Source organism: Engystomops pustulosus, chromosome 1 (assembly GCF_040894005.1).
Source record: "Engystomops pustulosus chromosome 1, aEngPut4.maternal, whole genome shotgun sequence".
Lineage (NCBI taxonomy): Eukaryota > Metazoa > Chordata > Amphibia > Anura > Leptodactylidae > Engystomops > Engystomops pustulosus.
The window spans coordinates 187,127,967-187,149,437 of NC_092411.1; the positions used below are offsets into that span (position 1 = coordinate 187,127,967).

The 21,471-nt window shown below is 38.6% G+C and overlaps 1 protein-coding gene across 2 annotated transcripts in view; it reads left to right on the plus strand.

Annotated features, from left to right (window-relative positions):
- Positions 1 to 21,471, plus strand: part of LOC140069573 (neuronal acetylcholine receptor subunit alpha-7-like) — an 84,980-nt gene that overhangs the window by 32,000 nt on the left and 31,509 nt on the right. For both annotated transcript variants that reach the window (XM_072115424.1, XM_072115430.1), the window contains exons 5-8: positions 9,715 to 9,794; positions 13,053 to 13,220; positions 15,818 to 16,012; positions 21,066 to 21,152. In XM_072115424.1, coding sequence (XP_071971525.1) covers positions 9,715 to 9,794; positions 13,053 to 13,220; positions 15,818 to 16,012; positions 21,066 to 21,152 — 530 coding nt within the window. The remainder of the gene's footprint in view (positions 1 to 9,714; positions 9,795 to 13,052; positions 13,221 to 15,817; positions 16,013 to 21,065; positions 21,153 to 21,471) is intronic.

Sequence of the window (21,471 nt, forward strand, 5' to 3'; positions counted from 1 at the left end):
CCCTACAGCCTGCGCTTCTTTTCCTAAGCTTAGTCAGTAAGCAAATGGCAGAGATCGTACTAAAAGTGTCTGTGACAGCCAGTGACATTAATGGGGGTGGGTAGCTGCTGCCAGGCTTTTAATTCCCACGTTTCAGCCTTGTGTTAGTCGACATATTAGGAAACACTTTCTTTACACAAATCAATAGGAAATTTGTTTTCTTGAAAAAAGTTTTAAGAAATTTCGTATAAATTCCCTATGAATTGCTTTGCTCAGTCTTGTCCTTTGACCTGAAATCTGACATTCCTCGCTTTGTATTCATAGTCCTGATCTTGGCTGGTCTTATGGCTCTGACTACTTACTATTTACTGGTTTTATTGTCTTCTTGGTATTGACTGATCTTGTGACTCTGAATCACTTTTCTAGTGGATATTTTGTTGCCAACAATTGTCTATACTAGGTGATAGTGATCTGGGAACTGCATACTTGAAGAATCAGATAGCACCTTAAAGGAAATCTCTCAAAATCAAGTACAATAAACCTTGGACACTTAGTTATAGATCCAAGCGCTATGACAGTGGTGATCTTAAATGTGTTATCTATGGCCTCCTTCCTTCTAAAATCAACTTTTGCTAATGAGTTTGAAGGGCACTGGGGGTGTTGCCAGAGTCCCTCAGTGCTGCAGATTCACTGGCTGTTACAATTAACAGAGTATATCTCTCCTTTCCCTGCTCACTCCCTCCTCCCTCTACCTTTGTAATCTAGCAGCAGCAGGAAGTGCAAAGTGTTGGGTGAGATCTGATCTGCTCATTGTAACAGCCTGTGAAGCTACAGCACTGAGGGGCTCTAGAAACACCCCTAGAGTCCTTCACACTCATTATATAATTTTAAAAGATGATTTTAGAAAAAAAGAAGGTCATGGATAACACAATCACTGTGCCTGGATTTATAAGTAAGTGTTCTCTAAGCTTTATGCCATGGTCTAGTGTCAACCATACTAACTGGGACCTTACAGGGTGGTGTATAGTGATTAGAAGAACACCAAAGAGATACTCCCTAAGACAAAAACCATCTCTCACCCCTCATTTTATAAAACGTTTCTGGTTATGCATCTGCTTTTTGCAGTACTGTAACTTGTGCCTGACTGTTCACTTTAAATATGTAAGTTTTCAATTTTTCACTTTTCTACTTGAAATCTCTAGACAGCCGGTCAATATTTCTAAATAATCAGAACTGTCACTTGGATGTTCATGTAAATGGTATTGCTAATTGCTGAGAGATCCTTTCATGCTTGATAGATGCATTACATCAACCTGATAAACTTTTGCTGTGCTTATCATTTGTGTTTGCAATGGTTGGCAGCATGACGTGGATGGCTTTCACATCATATTAGATAATTTGTCCAGCCTATTATTCACAGCGCAAGGTTTATGGCAATTGTAATTTGGATGCATATGAGATTTGACACCATCACAAATGATTAAATTCATTGCAGTGTTCATTCTGGAAATGAAGGTCACTGTAATATTGTAGACTTGATTTCAATTATTTGGATTATTAGCAAACATTTTCACTTTCTCTGCCAGTACCTTTCAGATATTAAAATTCTGTAAAGTTCCTTTGCACTTTCTCTGTCCATGCCATTTTATAGATATTTATCTCATAATATATACAACCTGATTTTTGTTGTCTGGGCTTTTAAAATAATGGTTGGGCCTCATGAGCTGGAACGTGTCACATACACAGGCAACCCCTAGGTTGCAAATACAATGAAGGTCATTTATCATTATTCTTCTTCCTTTTTTTGTCGTTTTTTTCTGGCGCACTGCAATTATTGTACCTTTTTTGCGACTTTTTGAAATGTGCACCAAAACCCGCCAGCATTAGTTTATCTTCAGTAAGACGCATTTATCCTCTATTCCAGATATGCTAAATGTAGCAAATCACATTTATCTTTTCAAATTGTCTAAAATTTACTTACCCATACTTAAAGGACATCTACCATTAGTTTACTGATGGTAGATGCAACCTAATAAGACGTTCCTGAGGAACATCATTCCTCGAGTCCTTCTTTTATTAGAACTGTAAATGCTGTGATTGTGGAAATATAGCGGTATAAAATTTATGCTAATTACCCTGGGGTGACAGCTAGCGCTACGAGGGGAGTGCATAAATTAAAATACAAGGCTCACTGTGGCACTCGGGGAACATAGCATGAGTGTCCCAGGTTCATTTGTATAACTTATATTTCCGAGTTATAATTAAAAAAAGTCATTCTTGGGGAACTTCTTATGTGGTAGATGATGTAGATGTCCTTTAAGGAAAACTTTGAAAATGAAAAGAAGAGACTTGAGACATTTGTACAACATTTTTGAGACATTTCATTAAAAAGTAAAAAAAAAAGTTATACTTCCCGCACGGGGACATGCTATAACGCATATGACGTATATCACAGCTGAGACCCCGCGCTAACACCTGCGATCAGAGCCGACTCTGATCACGTGTTAACCCCTTACACGCTGCGGTCAAGCATGACTCTGGCGTGTAAGGGTCTTCCCCCTGTGGATTTGATCCCCCGTGCTGCTTACCTGGGGATCCGATCATCTTCTGGGCAGCCCTAAGGTATGCCAAGTGCTCCGGGGTTTACACTGCTCTACAATGAAAAAGTATTGTAGAGCAGTGTATTGGACTTGAACCAGCGATCAGAGCATCGCTGGTTCAAGTTCAAGTTTGTAGAAGTAAAAAAAGTTAAAAACACTAAACATTATAATAAATTTAAAAAAAATAATAATAATATAAGCCCCTAAAATGCCACTTTTTCATAAAAACACTTAATAAAGTATAAAAAACACAAAACCCCCACATATTTGGTATCGCTGTGTCCGTAACAATCTGCATTATAAAACAAAATTGTTATTAGGTCCGCAAAGTGAACCCCATAAAAAAAAAAAAAAAAACGCTCCAAAAAAGTGTTATGCACTCTAAAATAACAACACTAAAAAGAACAATTCTTGTCGCAAAAAGTAAGCCCTTAACCAGATTTCGTAGAGGTAAAAAACAGGACGTAAATCCCCGCTTCTCAGGACAGACAATGCTTTATTTCGAAGTTGGACTACGCGTTTTTGGGGGCGTAACACTCCCTTCCTCAGGTCCATAAAAATACACAAGGTTCTGGTTAAAAATACATAATTGTAAGGTTTTGGTCTCAGTGGGACAGAACAAATCCATAGTAGAACAGTATTTAGCATATCTTACAATGCATGAGAAGATGATTAAAATCTATTTTCTTTAAAACGTAATGCTATAGTCTTTGTACATTACATATTGTAGTTCATATATATAACCAAAGATAAAAGGACAGTGTGAAAATGTAAAAAACCTATATATATATATTTACACATCCAAAGAATGAATAAATACTGATCACCACGGAGTGCTGCTCTCCCGTTGTCTTCTTTGGATCTGTTTTGAGCCTTGAGTCGGGCCCATAGAGCTTGCACCCACCTGGATCTTAATCCGATTGCTTTACTGTGCCGCCCTCACCCCTCTCCTTCTGTTATATATTTACACAAATTGATATAAAAACATAAATAAACAAATAAATGGTGTGATAGGAAAAGGGGTTGTGGATATATTGCACTAAACCGAGAGTGATCCTAGGCTCTCCTGTGAGGATATTAGGGGTATATAGTCCTCCTTAATTGATGGTATTGTTATCTGGGTATAGGGGAGAGTGACAGTGAGCCTATTTACTGTAAATGGCATGCGATCTTATTTTGCTGGGAATAGATGAACCTATCCCGGGTATGAAGGGGTTAAGGATAACGCGGCCGTGGCTAGTTGGGAGTTGGCCCGGAGGAGGAATGTACCTATGTAGAGAGGTAGTAAGTTAGAATAGACTTACTGTTAGAGGTAGTTGTGAACGGAGGTTCCATACTTACTTAAGAAAGCCGAGACAGTCGGGAGTGCTGTGTGATCGCGTCTCCCGCTGTCGGCTTTTTATGCGCGAAAAATCACGCATGCGCAGGAGGGAGTCTGACCCGCGCCTGCGCATTGTGTGATAGTTAGAAGTGATGGAACATAATGCCTTATCGTGATGTCCGGGTAAGGCTGGAGTTATTGTGTTATGGGGGAGAGGGGAGATAAGGATGGGACAAGGGCAGGGAGAAAAATACTTATTTAAGGATGGATTATATATCAGAGTGATGGTGTATAAGTGGAGCTAGGGGCACGGTGTGGAGAAACAAAGGAAATGTTAGTTATATGATATTGGTGATAGAATTGAGAATAGGGAATAGTGGTATAAACGGGGGATGGAAGATGTTGGTTAGACCCTTTCTAATGTCTCATTTAATCCATATGGGGACATTGTATTTAACATAAAAATCCAATAATTTTCTCTTTTGATTAGTTGTCTATATCGGTCCGGATGATCTTTGGGAATCTGTTCTATTGGACTTAAAGTGAGAACATTGAAGTTGGAATTGTGGTGCGAGGTACAGTGCCTCGAGACACTGTGCAGTTAAAAACCCGATTTCTCCTTGTTCCGATGCGTGTTCATCCTAGTTCTCAAAGTCTGGATAGTTCTTACTATATATTGTAGAGTGCATGGACACTGTAGTAGGTAAATTACAAAATCGGAAGCACAGTTCAGAAAGCACTTGATTTCGAAACGTTCACCTGTAGCTACTGAGGTGAAGAACTTTGTGCGATGTAACATGATGTCACATGTTAGACACCTGTTACTATTACAATGATAAGCTCCCTTCAATTCCGGAAACAGGGTGTTTTGTGAAGTTTTTGGTTTAGATGTTTTTTGGTTTCGTGGTTTAGTTGGTGCCAAAATGCTCTTTAGTGTGGGGGCTCTTCTATAGGTTAGCCGAGGTCCTGCCGGAATGTTTTTGGCCAGGTAAGGGTCTTTAGTTAAGATCGACCAATGTTTGGCTAGGACTGATTTAAGTAATTTGTGATCTGAAGTATACGTGGCGATGAAATTTAATGCTCTGTTGTCGGTCGAGTCTTGTTGTTCTCGAGGGGCTAGGCATTCTTTCTGGGAGAGCTTCTGTTTTTTTTTTAAAAGCATCTTTCAGAATCTCCTTGGGGTATCCTTTTTCTCGGAATCGTCTCTGTAGGATTTTTGATTGCTCTTTGAATGTGGAATCTTCTGAGCAATTTTTTCTAATACGCTTGTATTGGCTATAGGGAACATTATTTAGCCAGCTTCTGTAATGTGCACTGGTGTAGTAGAGAAAACTATTCACATCGACAGATTTGAAATAAGTACTTGTAACGAGGCCATTCCTGTCGGTGTTCGCTGATATCAATAGATCAAGGAATTCAATGTGGGTTGTGGAAAAATTCAATGTGAGGGAGATGCCCCAGTCGTTTTGGTTAATTGTATTAACGAAGTCGATTGCTTCCTCTTTGTTTCCTTTCCAGACGATAAAGAGATCGTCAATGTATCTCTTGAAAAATTTCTCTGGAGTGTACTTTGAACTGCTCTAATGCCTTAATCATGGGAAATGTTGGTATATAATGCAGTCACATCCATCGTCAATAGGTTGAATGAGGTGTCCCAATGGAAATGTTCCAATTCTGTAATTAGCTGGGAGGAATCTCGGAGGTATGTGGGAAGAGCTTTAACATAAGTATGCAAGTAGGAGTCCACATATGCCGATAGGTTGCATGTAATAGAGTTGATTCCTGATAATATAGGCCGACCCGGTGGATTGGTGGGGTCTTTGTGAACTTTGGGCAGGTAGTAGAATAAGGCCATCCGTGGATGGGATGGAATGATAAAGTCACGCTCTTTTTTAGTTAGAATCCCCATGCCATGGGCTGTTGAGATGAGGGATTTCAGCATTTCCAGATGTTTCATATTAGGGTCATGATCTATTTTTTGATAATAATCCCTGGACATACAATATCGTATTATTTCACCCTATCATTGAAGCGCTGTGTTTTTGCTTCTATTTTTATGTAAACTTAACCAGATTCGTGAGGCGAAAAATAAAAAAGTTATGCATATGAAAGACGGTGATGCTAAAATTAACAATATTTTCGCCAAATTACTTTTTATTCAGTAAAAATGGAAAAAAATCTATATAAATGAGGTATTTTAGTAATCGTGGCGACCCATAGAATAAAAATAATATACTATTTTTATGGTATGGCAAACAGCTAAAAAAAACTCACAAAAAAATCTTCCTAAGAATTTTTATTTCCTCCACCAACAAAGAGTTAATAAAATCTCACCAATTAGCTATAGATTCCCTAAAATTACGTACCAAAAAAGTGCATCTCATGTGGTAAAAAAATAAGCCCCTATAGGTCCACATTAAATTAAAATGTATATGCTGTACAATTTGACAATGCAAATCTGCTCTGGATGGCGCCTTACCTTCTATGCCCGGCCGTGCGCCCATACAGCAGGTTACCATCGCATCAGTGTAAGTGGGAGAGCCTTTTTTTCATTTAATCCATTACAAATGTTTAATTTTCCACCCAAAATGAATGTATTGTCAAAAAATATTACAATTTGTAGACTGCACCTCCATTTTGTTTTAACCCCTTTAAAACACCTAAAGGGTTAACAAACTCCTTAAAAGTGCTTTTTCATACGTTGAGGGGTATAGTTTCCATAATGGGGTAATTTACGAGTCTAGTAATTATTTAGGTTTCTGGATCCACAGAGTAAGGCTCCATGCACACATCCACACGATCAGAGACATGTGCCTGAGCCACAAGCTGGCTGGAGAAGGAGGGGTGAGCATTGCTCACCCCTCCCCTCTCCATAGGGAAAGGGGTCTGACCTATCCTTTGTGAACTAGCTGCATATAGCCTTAACAGTTGCATCCTGTTTATTTATAAAGGTTACTTGCATATATTTGGAAACATAGTGCGGATCTTGTCTAAATTAATTATTTTGAAAATCACGTAACACTATATACATATTATCAATCAATCAGTTGTCAAATATATGAAACAATCTTTTGAGGAAAATCCTGAATTAAGCAATAAATTGCAAAATAAATTGCAAAATAACAATTACAATTATAAATTTGTATTTTTCCTGTATTAGCTTAGATTTTCCATTCTTTAATGATCACTTCTTATATACACACTGAGCACAATTCACTGGTGAAATATACGGTAAGTTCAAATAAGACCAGTATAGAAACAATTACAATGTTCTATGTAGATGTCACTCAAAATGTAAATAACTCATGATAACAATGGACTGGATAAAAAATCTTATTGATTCTGACAACAATATAAATCATATCACAGAGATCATAATATAGTATATTTTAGCACTATAGTACTATTTTGAGATTGATATGGCACAAAATGTGCATATAATACGATGATAAATGTAAATCAAGAGTGTTACACCCCAAAATAATACTAATCACCAGTAAATATTATGCTTTAGAAAGGGTTTGCCTAGGGTTAGAAAAGTGTTGCTGCTGTCTGCCATAAACACTACCATGCCTGTCCACAGAGTGTGTGTGGTCTTGTAGATTACATAATTAGAAATAAAGTGGAAACCCTGTTGAAACGCAAGAAGGTCATTAATTATTCAAAAGAGGAAGGGAAAATTGATAAACATTAAATTGGAAATTTCCATCAGGTTTTTCGGTCATGAAGCACACTTACAATATCATTGACAAAGTTCTGAAAGTTAAATCTAAAAAGATGTTTTGTATATCAAGGTTCAACAATTAATTTTGTCAAATAAAGGCATTTTTCATACTTTTTTTGTATTAAACCAAAATATTGGAATTTATTTTATTTTCTTTACCACTTACACTATAATTAGGAATTTACTTTATGGTGTGGGGAAATTTAGCTATATCCAAGAAAGGTAGAGTATGACCGGCACTCGAAATCACTTAAAATACTTTATTCCATATCCATTAAAATCAGGATGTTACATTGCAGATTACAGACGACTTATGTGTTTCGAACGTAGATATTTAGTTCTTATTCATGGTAGACCATGAATAAGAACTAAATATCTAAGTTCGAAACGCGTGGGTCGTCTGTAATCTGCAATGTAACATCCTGATTTTAATGGATATGGAATAAAGTCTTTATTTTAAGCGATTTTGAGTGCCGGTCATACTCTACCTTTCTTGGATATTTGGACTGGTTTTCCGACAAGCTGTATAGGACTTGTGCACCGGGACTACGCAGAGGATCCTACCTTCTTTCTAACAGTGGCCCATGTGAGTGAGCGGACAGCTCTGTAAACTTTTTTACTTTCTACGGAAATTTAGCTTTGTCTACCATGCCACCAAAATACCTTGTTCCAGTCATGGTTACACTCAGGGAACTTGGAAGAGGGGACTTGGAAGAGACTGTGGTGCAGGAGACTTACCTGTAGCTGCTTGAGGAGTGACTTGAGATAGAGAAACAGGAGGAGACATATTTTCCAGGCATGCAGCAATAAAATGTGCTGCTTGCATGAGCTAGTCTCAACATAGACAGAGACTTGCATGACCTGGACTTTACATAACGTGGCCAGTAGATTTATGACCTGACTTAACTATAGCAAGCAGTGGGATTTGAACCTTTGTCAACTTACCATCTTGGTTTTGTGCCATTTTCAAAGTCGTTATCCAGATGACCTCAATGGTTTTCATTCTTTAACTCCTGTACATGGATCTGAACTTCTTTGTGGCAAGAACACAATGGCAGTACCTTTCAGAGTAGTCCTGGTATAGGTGAAAGGTGGCCGATCAGAGAACAACTGTGTACAGCAATAGGGGCCAGGCAAAGACTGTCTGGAGTTGGGAGTCAGGTCCAGCAGATACTGTTCAAGGTCAGGTCATTATGAGGATAGTAGAAAAATCTGTCAAGTTATTCACATACTGCTCTAGCTTGGTCTGGTTGAGTATAGCATTTATTAGTGGAAAAGGTTAAGCATATTTCAGGAACCGGTCCTATCATCAGGCCAAAAACAGTGTAAAAACGCATAGGTAAGTAAAAACAATTACTTACATGACACATGGTAGTATAACAGCAACATAAGTATGTCTAGTAAATAAGGTCAGGTCAAGCATATGTCACAACAACATAGCTGGGGTCAGGATCACTGAAATTCAGACTATAGCAGAAATGCACATCTTGCTTAGGAAATGTAAAACCAAATGCTAAGGCACATCAAATTGGGTAAGGTGTCCTTACAATACTAGTTCTCCAAAACTGGATATAGAATTACAAACTTTCAGGAAAACTCTAAACTGTGTTGAGATGTTTTTGGATATAATATTTGGCATATACAGCCCTTAAAGTGGTGTTGCTGGATTACTTTTTAACTGCAATATGAGACATAAAAGGCAATACAGAAAACAAATTCAGCATGGTGGCCCAGTGGTCAGTAATGCTGCTATCTTCCTTTGGGTCCTTTATTCAACTCCAATCCCTGTCAATCTTTGTTCAGCCCTACTCCTTAACCTAATCAAAATAGGTTGTAAGTCCTAATGAGACCTGTTACCTGCATGTGTAAAGTTCATCTTAGCACTATATAAATGAATAAGTGTTATCATAGAAGACACTAAATATTCAAATTAATTGATATATATTGATAGTTGATATATTTAAAAGTGCTAGACTGCTATCGAAATATGGAAGTCTTAAAAAGTTATTAAATTTGGATCTTTTCTGACCCTGTTATTTACAATATTTGTATACTTTTCTAACTCTTTTTTTATGCTCTGTGTGTTTTAGTGCAGATGAAAGATTTGATGCAACATTTCACACTAATGTCTTGGTGAATTCCTCTGGAGCTTGTCAATATATTCCTCCAGGTAAACCCATTGTGTGATAATAAACACAGAATTCACTGCCTCTTCTGTCTGGCAGTAATACATGTAATAATACAGTCCATTCCTCTTTATGTACTTTTATGTTGCCACGAAAATCAAATTTTGTTACCTATCTCTTAAAGAAGATATACAGAACAGGCATTACGGAAATTTGACCAAGAGCAAGGAACAAGCTCCAGAGCAACTCAGGTTTTTCCTGCTCTTCTTTGTTTATGGTACTCCCTGCAATGAGTATATGCTGTATATACTTACATGGGGTCAAGGTTCAAATGCCACTAAGGCCTGAGGTTGGCTATAGAAATTGCATGCATGGCATATTATCAATTGTATACACAGATGTGGGCACTGCATAGAATCTGTCTCAAAATTCTTTAAACACATATGAAAATTATCTAATTTATTAAACATACAACAATGTATTAAAAATTACCAAAAGAATGATATTCAATAGAGTATGTCACAGAAAAATATTGTTATTAGTAGTCTCTAGTAAGGATGGATCCAATGTTATTGTCACAGTTCGTAGGGCCGAACTATCAGAGTCTCTTAGGGAAGAGTCAGTGGACGCTCCGGACCACCGTGGGAGATGATGCTACACCCGGGACCGGGGTCTAAGTGGTTCCTGGTCTTCACCAGAGCCTGCCACAAAGCGGGATGGTCCTACTGCAGCGGGGTGTCACCAGGTGTGACTAGGCCAGCGGTGACAGCCAAGGTAGTACCGAGATGCAGGACAAAGTCCGAGACTGGGGGTGACAGCAGGAGAACAGCTTGGGAGGATACACTGGAACTCATGGCAGGAAAACAGGAGCTGGCACACGGTACTGGAATGGAGGGACCGACTGGCACACAAAACAGGCAGGCAGGAACGGATGATGGGAGGCTCGGGAATAACAGGAACACTGGAATCACAGGAACAAGGAGGAACATGGGAGTCACAGGAACACGGAGGAACAGTGGATCGCAGGAACACGGAGGAACAGTGGATCGCAGGAACACGGAGGAACACTGGAATCACAGGGAACACTGGAGGGCTTTCACTTAGCAGGAAATGATGCTGAAGATCCGACGAGGCTGGAAGGGAGGTGGCGGATTACAAGGCCGAGCCAGAGTAACCAGCGCCAATCAGGAGGTCGCACACACTCTAGGAGTGGGGTCATGCGTGGCCTAGTTGACGGGAAAGCAGGGTCGTGGAACGGTAAGTCCGGACCAGAGGGTGCTGCGCCACACAATGAGGAACGAGTGTGCCCGCGATCTGCAATAAGGATTGTGGGTGTATCCGTGACAGTACTTCCCCCATTTAGGGCCCCTCTTCTACCTCAATCTCCTCTTATTCTTTTCAGTCCCAGGACATCTCTGGAGGGGACTAAGAAGCTGGAAATTCGTCAGGACAGGAAGTGGTGAAGCCATGCAGCGAGAGTGACAATCTGGTCCCCAACTCAGGATCTCACCAGTCTTCCAGTTGAGGACAGTAGCATGGAGTTGTAGCCATGGAAGACCTAGAATAAGAGACGATGTGGATCGTGGCAGGACATAGAAAACAACAGTCTCTTTGTGATGGCCCCAACCTGGAGAGAAATTGCCTCAGTACGGTACCGGACTTGTTCAGACAGGACCTGACCATCCACGGAAGACAGCGATAACGGATTCTTGAGAGGAACCACCGGAATGTGATATGGGGAGACCAGAGCGGCATCCACAAAATTCCCTGCAGAACCAGAGTCCAGGAATGCTGAGACTCTTACAGGAGAGCGAGCACCGACACCGAGGAGCACAGGAACCGACAGACGTGGAGACACTGCATTAACACCAAAGGAAGTACCCCCTAGAAGCCCAAGAATGTTAGAGTTTACTGGATGTGGGAGAACGGACAGGACAAGCCCCAATGAAGTGTTCAGGGCTAGCGCAGTACAGGCAAAGTCCGTCCCAACGACGTCTGGAACGTTCCTCAATGGAGAGATGGACTCTGTTGACCTGCATGGGCTCCTCTTCAGTCTGTGCTGCTGGAGGCTGAGGGGGCTTTTGGAAAACCGGAGCTAAGTGTGGCCATCGTGGAAGGCGGACTTGAGGTTGCTTGTAATGCAATTCTCCATCACGTTCCGTGAATCGTGCGTCTATCCGGTTGGCCAGGGTGATGAGACCACTCAAAGTAGCTGGCAGATCACGGGCAGCCAGTGCGTTTTTCAACTGGGGAGACAGTCCTTGCTTGAAGGTAGCTCACAAGGCCGCATCATTCCAGGAAAGCTTGGAGGCTAGGTTGCGAAACTTTACAGCATATTCGCCCATAGAAGAGTCTCCTTGGCGCAGGTTCAGCAGGGCCATTTCAGCTGAGGAGGCACAAGCAAATACAGAGCGAAATTCAGCCGGTGGTATAGGAAGCCGTCACTGAGTCGTCTCTGTCCCACAGCGGAGTAGCCCAGCAAGGGCCTTCCCAGAGAGGAGGCTAAGGATGAATGCCACCTTGGAGCGTTCAGTGACTGAGTTTGTCTTCATCAGGCATGGTATGAGACAACATCTGAAGACAACACATTTTTATAGACAAATGGAAAATCAATGTTATGGTTGATGAGATAAGTAATAGGGAGTAATAAGTAACATAATCTAATGTTAAGAGAAGAGTAAACACTAATAGCAGTAAACATTGTAGCATTGTGAGACTTTCATTGATTCTTGATTGAGATCTGGTCCATGGCTGGGATCACCTTATCAGAACTATGCATCAGATTTCTGAAGAATCATAAAATGACATAAATCCATGGGACACGTCCAATAGACATTAACAGCTGAGGACTCTCAATTTTTATATATTTAACATCTGGCTAACATGGTACAAAGATACGTTAAACCTAGTGACTTCCACAACATAATTCCCTCTAGCATGAGATGGATAAAGCCAGTAGCCAAAAACAATTTATGAATAAATGTCATCACATCATCCCGTCCTATTATTGCCAATATGTAATCTAAGATGTTACATAAAAGGTGCAGAACTAATAGCTAGAAATGGTTCAAATAGGAATTAAGGGAGAACACAACCACGTACCAACAAAAAATGTACATACTTCATTACAAATAGTTGGTTGTACAGTAATAAACCGAACATCTAAACATGAGTGGAAAAGAAATACAAACATGGATCCCCTTTTCCAGGCAATTCATTTTAGTAAATATGTAGCCAACCGTTGTAGCATAATACTACATACATTTTGTAAGTCAATTCTAAATGTATTTCATTTTTTTCAGGGATTTTGAAGAGCACATGTTACATTGATGTACGATGGTTTCCTTTTGATGTTCAAAAGTGCAAACTAAAATTTGGTTCCTGGACACATAATGGCTGGCTACTTGATCTACAAATGTTAGAAGCAGATATTTCAAACTATATTTCAAATGGAGAATGGGATTTAGTAGGTAAGACTTTCAAGGAAGAATGTACAAAAACAGTTTTTTTGTTCTGTACGGTATAAATTAACAAGATCCAATGCTGCACCACACAGTCAAATTTATGTATACTCATATAGCGCCATCATATTCCGTAGTGCTTTACAAATCACTGTCAAATGTCACAACCCAATCTATTTCATATTTAATATCAATCAAAAAAGCAAGTAGATTTCAGTCTTGTGTATATGAATTTTAACCATACATAATAAGAAATAATCCAAATTTGCTAATTATCGTTATTCAAACAGTTTAATTGTAAAAACATCCATAAATATTCATGTTTCTAGCAAAAAGTCTGACTCAAGCAAGAATTAGATGCAAAACAGCTAAAAGGAAATCAAAATGAGATAATTCAGATTATTTATGCTAATGTTTACTCTGCATATAATTTCGCCAAATAAGTAGAAATCAAAATATTCATTCTCTGAGCTTTAATATTGTACCAACATTTATGTTCCAGTTGTGGCAAGTTCTGATGTCATCCCTTATCCTTGGCATTTGAAGGGTTATTCCATGGAAATATTTCAACAATGACAATCAAATACAAAGTCAGGACTATATGAACTAAATAAAATCTACATAAATCTAGACACATGTTATAATCTTTACATGCAATGAGGCAAAATGCCCAGGATTATACTAGACTGTATCTCATTCTATTTATAAAAGAATAAAGCACATCTCTAATTTATTAGCAAAACATATAGATGACTGTGGTAAACAGGAAAACAGATCTCCTGCAGGCAGAGAGTTTACTGACAGCACAATAATCAATGTGACTGGAGAACCATGTTTCTGCATTAACAATCATGGAACCATTTTTAGAAATACCTGTTATAATGAGAGGAAAGCATATTCAGAATATAGGACAAGCCTAAAAATAACTGTTATGTCAGAAGTATCCAAATGGCAGACATTTTGGCAATAAATAATGTACAACATGATAATATTAGACTCCAAACATCTAAAAACTAAAGACCTAGTAAAATAAAACAGACGCCAGAAAATACTCTACACATTTTTAAACAAATCTACCACCAGGATAAAGGACTAGAAACTAAGCACATTTACATGCAGGTGTGTGACCCCTCTGGCAGGATCCACTCTTCATTTAGCTCCTTCATGCGCTTTCCTTTAACAAATAAGGCTTTAACATTTATTAAATTAGCCTGAAGGGCTCCATAACTGTTAATTGAGCCCGGGGGCCCTCAGACTCATTTGCATAATTTGTAGCCTTTAAAAAAAAAACTGCTTAAAGAATAGTGGAATCTGCCAGAGAGGGCACACATCTGTATGTCAGTGTGCTTGGTTTACAACCCTTCATCCTGGTGGCAGATTTCCTTTTAAGATCATTGTACTTTGTAAGTTAATTGCCAAGTACAAAATTGCTGGAAGAATGTGGTAAAAATGTACTGTGCATTAAAAAGAACCCATCACCAGCAACCACCCCACAAACCGCACACACTACCTTTAAGATATTTTTATACATATTCCACTGATGGCTCTATAAATGAGGATAGAGCCACCACTCTTCTAAAAGAAGATGTAGGAGGGAAGCCGCAGTATACAGTCATGCTTCCCCGTCACTTATATTGCTTACCCGGTTGCAGAAAATTTCTTAGGGTGGGTTGAGGAGAAGGTGAGAGAGATATAGCAGAGTTGAGTCACACAAAGTTAATATCATTAACCACTTCCTAAAGATTATGGGGATAGAGAGTGACACAATCAACCTTCCTACTCACCCCTCCCTGAGGAATTAACTTCAGCTGGGTTAGCAGTGTCAGCATCAGTGGGGAGGCAGGCTAGCGTGACTGTATACTGCAACTCCCCGCCTTCATGACTGGTACAGAAGACATCAATAAAAGTCTTTTTTTCAAAAAGAATGGAGGGTCTAAACCCATAGATAGAGATAGCAGTGAAATATGTATAAAAACAATTAAAAGTTACTGTTTGTGGTTTGTGGGGGAAGGTCACTGGTGATAGGTTCTCTTTTAATACCCAAACAGTACATTGAAAATTTATGCACACCTCCAGCCTTACTGAGCAACACACAATGCCCCATTTTGTCTATCTCAAAGAAAAATTCCTTAGCCCTTCGCCCAATAATGATTCCTCTTTGTGCCCCTAAAATGTGTAACTTACAATTAGGTTCTCTACTCTACTATAGCCCTCTTTCTCTAGTTATGACCACTGTCTAATACATAGTAAGAATACCAACTTTGTACCTTGCTCACAGTAATCCACTGAGGGGCTCTGGTAATTCCTCCAGGAGTCCTTAAGGCTCATGAGCATAACTTTAAAAGTTGATTTTAGAAAGAAGGTGGTCATGGAAAGCAAATATAAGATTATCACAGTCGCAGTGTCATAAAAGAGGGGATTCTAAAAAGGATATATCATACCTGTCCTGATGGTGTGGCTAGTCTAGTGGCTTAAAAGCTAGTGATGGATTGTGCAGAAAAGGTTGGTAACAAGACAGGGATATATACAAAATATACCTATATATATATATTGTATTTAATGATGTGTATTGGCTCCATGAAATCCATTATATTTATGTTTTGCAGATGTGCCAGGAAAAAGAAATGAATTGTACTATGAATGCTGTAAGGAGCCATACCCAGATGTTACATATACAGTGACAATGCGCAGGCGTACTTTATACTATGGATTGAATTTATTAATACCCTGTGTCCTTATATCTGGGTTAGCTTTGCTGGTGTTCCTGCTTCCTGCTGATTCAGGAGAAAAGATATCACTGGGTAGGTAATAACATGTCTATAAAATATTAGAAGCCAATAACCACCAATAACCACCTTTCCTGTTTTGTGTCTATAAGGCAGACATAAAACAGAATAGTAAGGAATGCTTTTTACAGAAATTTAGTGACAATATGGTAGTGGTATCAGAATAATGATGAAGCGGTGTACTGTAACACAGTAAATCATTATGCCAAATGGTGTAAGGTAAATGGGCTACTGCTGAATTTTGGGAAAACAAAAGAGTTTCTGCTCGGTTTTAGGCGGAAGAAAGGTTTTGTGTGTTCTCCCATTTGTATAGACCATTCTGCTGTTGAGCAGTCTCGGAATACAAGTACTTAGGGGTACTTTCATGTTAGGGGTACTTTGATTGGCACTTTCATGTTAACCAACAGGTTTAAAAATTTCAAAGCAGGCTAAATCATCTATGTTCCCTCAGATTGCTCAATGTCTGCAGCCAATTATAGATTCTATCGATTGGTATCGGAAAGCGTGATGTTTTTTGCTGTTGCAGCGTGGGGCGCAGGAATCACAACTCGTGATAGATCTAGACTTAGCAGTCAGATTAAGAAGGCTGGGTCCGTGGCAGGAATTCCATTGGAATCTTGGGAGTTGGTGATTAGAAAACATGTACTTAGAAGTTTTAAGAAAATGACTGCCTATGGGTGGAACCTGAATTACGATACATTTGACAGAAAAGTGTATTCAGCGGTAGGTGCAATCACTGGAACTACAAAACAGTAAAAATGAAGAACAGTTTCGTCACATTTTCTATTAGATTTCACCGTGAGGGTAAAGCTCATAGGTAGTAAAGGCAGTCCCGGGTTACATACAAGATAGGGTCTGTAGGTTTGTTCTTAAGTTGCATTTGTATGTAAGTCGGAACTGTATACTTTGTCATTGTAACCCCAGCCAAATTTTTTTTGGTCTCTCTGACAATTGGATTTTAAAAATGTTGGATTGTCTTTAGAACCAGGATTAACAATAAAGCTTAATTGTAGATACCTGTGATAACTGTTATAGCTGCTTATTGTAGCCTGAGGCTAAAGTACAGTAAATTGCCAACAACCAGAGGTCCGTTTGTAACAAGGGGTCGTATGCAAGTCAGGTGTTCTTAAGTAGGGGACCGTCTGTAATGCTTAATGTATATTAATGAATTTATTTATTATCATGGGGTTTGGTCTGTTAAGGATTTTATTATTATGTTTTATTAGATTGTGTTGTTGAGATTGCATTGTATACATGCATTAATTTATTAATATCTGTCTTATTTATTGTATCATTTTTATGGAGTATTATTATTATTATTATTATTATTATTATTATGCTCAAAATATTAGGGATAATGTGTGAAGATACATAGAAATTTCAGTGAACAATGACATCAGGTTTGTTCCCCAGTACAGGCGGTCCCCTACTTAAGAACACCCAACTTACATATGACCCCTAGTTACAAACTGACCTCTGGATGTAGGTAACTTAATATACTTTTGCTTTAGGCTACAATAAGCAGATTTAACAATTATCAAATGTGTTTTCAATAAAGCTTTATTGTTAATCCTGGTTCTTATGACAACCCAACAGTTTTAAAATTCAATCGTCACAGAGACCAAAAAAATAATTTGGTTGGGGCTAGAATTGTATAATATACAGTTCCGACTTACATACACATTCAACTTAAGAACAAACCTACATAACCTATGTTTTACGTAACCTAGTGACTGCCTGGTATACACTTTATTTTTTAATAAAAATGAGCAATACTGCAATTGAAACTTTATGAAAAGTCAGGCACGCGACTGTAGGATTTTGTTAGAAATCCAGAGTAATTATTTTCTTCTTTTATTTTATCATCATGCAATTACTATAACATGAAAACAAAATATATTGCTTACTGCTCCCAGGACATAACAAATCTTTTAGATGTAGAAATTTAGTATAGTAAGTGAGGAAGTAATTGTGACAATATATAAGCTTGCTATTCCTCTTACATCACTGTAAAAATTGTTTATTATATAGATAACAACATTCCTTGTATTTTTATACTAGAAGTCAGAACATATAGAAATTAGTTTTCTCAAATGGTCACTAACATTTCAACAATACTGCACACTATTCCGGCCATTACATGTGGTCTGCAGTTTGATCAGTTTTCTCTCTGCAAGCTTTATCTAAATTGCTTAACTGTCCCAGGTCTGGGGAGAAGAGATGGTGGAATGGTGTCTTCCATTCTAAACATGGAGAAACCAGAAATTTCGGCTCTGTCACAAAGAAACATTTTATTGTACATTTAAGAGTTTCTGAACAGTATCAATATAAATAAGGCAGCTAAGGGAAAATAAAGAATACTAATATCTGCAGCATCTTACATTGCCTTTGAACTTGCTCATAGATACTCATAGCTTTTACCTTGGTATCTTCAAAGTGAACTGCCACAATGTAGCTAATACCTGGGTCAATGCACAATACTGGTTGGGCATGGTAGGTGTTTTAGAATGGGTTTTAACCCAGGATCCTACATTGCCTTTTTCTATTCTTTTCCGGAATGGCACTGCAAATTACTACATGAAATTTGTCGAAAGGAACTTGGGTCATTGTAAAATAAAATACAGTAGAATCCATCTCTGTCTCTCTCTCTTTCTATTTTTCTCTTCATAGTATAAAAAATGTAAAAAGTTATTTTACATTTGGAACCTCTGTCATCACTGTTGTCCTATTAGTATTTTGAATTAAAGGGGTATTCTGGGAATATGAACGTCTGACACAAAAACCCATGATATAAATAAATTAATACAACAATACTCAATGTCATTAATCACAAAACGGAGCTTAAATAGTTTGATTTTATGATTTACAAAATTTATGGCCTCTCTAAAGTAAGTGGAGTTATCACCAAGATGGCCGCCACTGGAAAATACAAGTTCCATGATCCTTTAGTTCTCAGTAACTCCTCCTCCTCCCTCCTATGCTCTGCTCCCAGTGATGATCTAGCAGACTTTCTTGCTGTTACCATAGTAATAATGTGTAATCGCCATCACCAAAACACGCGCCATACTGGATGCACTGCAACCAACTGACTACAGCCAAACTTAGTGGTGATCACATGACCTGCCCAGGCAGGTGCAGGACATGTGATGTGGACATGTGACCAGCGGCCATCTTCTGATCTGCGACGGACCGCGCGGAGGAAATTAACGGACTGATTAAAGGGCCAGTAACATTTTAATTCTTCATTACACTCTATGTCATCAGCATTTTCTGCTAAGGGGAGCAAAATTTTAAATAACAACTAATTACACATTAGCTTATATTTTGAGAAACCATTTGCATATGAATTATGCTGATTCCTGGAATACCCCTTTAAAGCTGTTATTTTCATTGGCTTGAATTTTCCAAGATATGTTGATTGTTAAAGACAATTCTTCTATGTGTAGACACTGAAGAGAGAATCTTTACTTTTTTATGATATAATAAAGCTGCCTTCTTTTAGTATAATACTACCACAGTTTCAGTAAATTAGTTTGGTAACCTCAGGGGTAGATAGGATATTTGGTTTAATACAACAGATGTCATAGTACTGTATCACCTAAAGCTCTATGTCTGCAGCACAGAGGTAGATGGTCATATTTCAAGTTTTGAGCAGGGACAGCTTGTAAAATTGGACAGTAATGTTCTGTACACTTTATGGGATCAAAATCAATCAAAAGTAGAAATGCATCTTGTCACTTTATTTCTACAAAGCTTCAGATCTGTGACATCTAAGATTTGTAAAAATATAGTAAAAATATACTGTATCCCTTTCTAAAATGTAAAACTTTTTTCACTGACAGTAAAACATACAAATCCTCCAAGCTTGACTACATTTTGATTATCCCTCTCTCAAAGCACTTAGCAAATTTCCTTTATTTGGTTGCTTGATCACTAGTTTTATAGAATAGAATGAGAAATTGAAGAAGAAAGCCAACTGTAAACTCGTCCAAATGAAAAATGATTATTGATAAATTATTGTAAGGAAGAAGATAAAGCCCTAAAGGACTTGAAAAAGCAATAAATAACAATTTATTAAAAAGTAGAAAAATTTAAAAAAGTAGCTATCCTAGAATGCATATATAAGTAAACAAATAAAATCATAACCAAGTTAGGTAAAAACTATAGACATGTTTTGATATCTATTTGACTGCACTGATCTAAAGTATAAAGGGTAATTTTCATCTGGACAATCTGATCTAAAGAAAAAATAAGAAAAACTTCTGGAATGCGGGAAGTGAAAAAACAGAATCACAAAAACTGAAAACGGCCTGGTCCTGAAGGGGTTAAGCATTGGCACAGAAAATTTTGGTAGTCTTAAAAATAGATAAATGTAGCCTTACTACAGTGTTGCTGTTTGCCAAAAAGGTTCCACTACAATAAGGCACCAGTTATTTCTATCCAAGATATCCCATAGACTCACTCATTTATAAATCTTTCTCCAACCACCATCATAATGTATTCCCTAGGCCTTTAAAGAGGACCTGTCCCCCAAAATTTCGGCACTAGGAGCTGCTTACTAAAATAAGCAGCTCCTAGTGCTTGAACAAACGCCGCAGTGTTAGAGTGATAGCGTTACCGGAAACCACAATACAATGTAATTGTCGGACAGCTCGCAAAGCTGTCCGACATATTCATGAGGGGGCGGTATTTGGGCGTGGTTAGGGGCGGTGACTGCCGCATGACATGCGACAGTCACCGCCACCCTATGGAGCGAGCGGGGCGGTCCGGGGAAGAGGCAGCGCCTCGGACAGCCCCCTCATGAATACATCGGACCGCTTTGCGAGAGGTCCGATGATTACATTGCACCCCGCCGCAGTGTTAGGTTTCTGGTAACGCTATCACTCTAACACTGCAGCGTTTGTTCAAGCACTACCAAAGTAAGCAGCTCCTAGTGCCGAAATTTTAGGCGACAGGTCCTCTTTAACAAATTGAAATGTATGTATTTGATTTACTGAATGCACTTTAAGGTAACATTATACAACAATATATGTGTGTAAATTGTCATCAATTTGCATCTCTAATTCAGGTATTACTGTCCTCCTGTCACTTACCGTCTTCATGTTACTGGTGGCAGAGATTATGCCTGCAACATCGGATTCAGTTCCTCTAATTGGTGAGTCACTTGTTATGTGTTATGTGACTTTGTTGTCTTCCCATCTATACAATGGCTACAGTAATGCAATGGAAAGGAAACGAACAGAATATAGGTAGGTGATTGGTGGACCTGAACATGTACAATATAAATTAAACCATAAAAATCTCTACTTGCTAATTTGAATATTCTTGAATTCCACAAAATTCTATGTGGCCGGGATGGGGCTGCTTAAAACAATAAACATTTACTTAACGCCGTGGTACAGTGCCGCCATCCCTCCAGAAGCTCCTCTGAGGCGGCCGTCCAAGACCACCTGTCCATATTCCCAGTGCTGTAT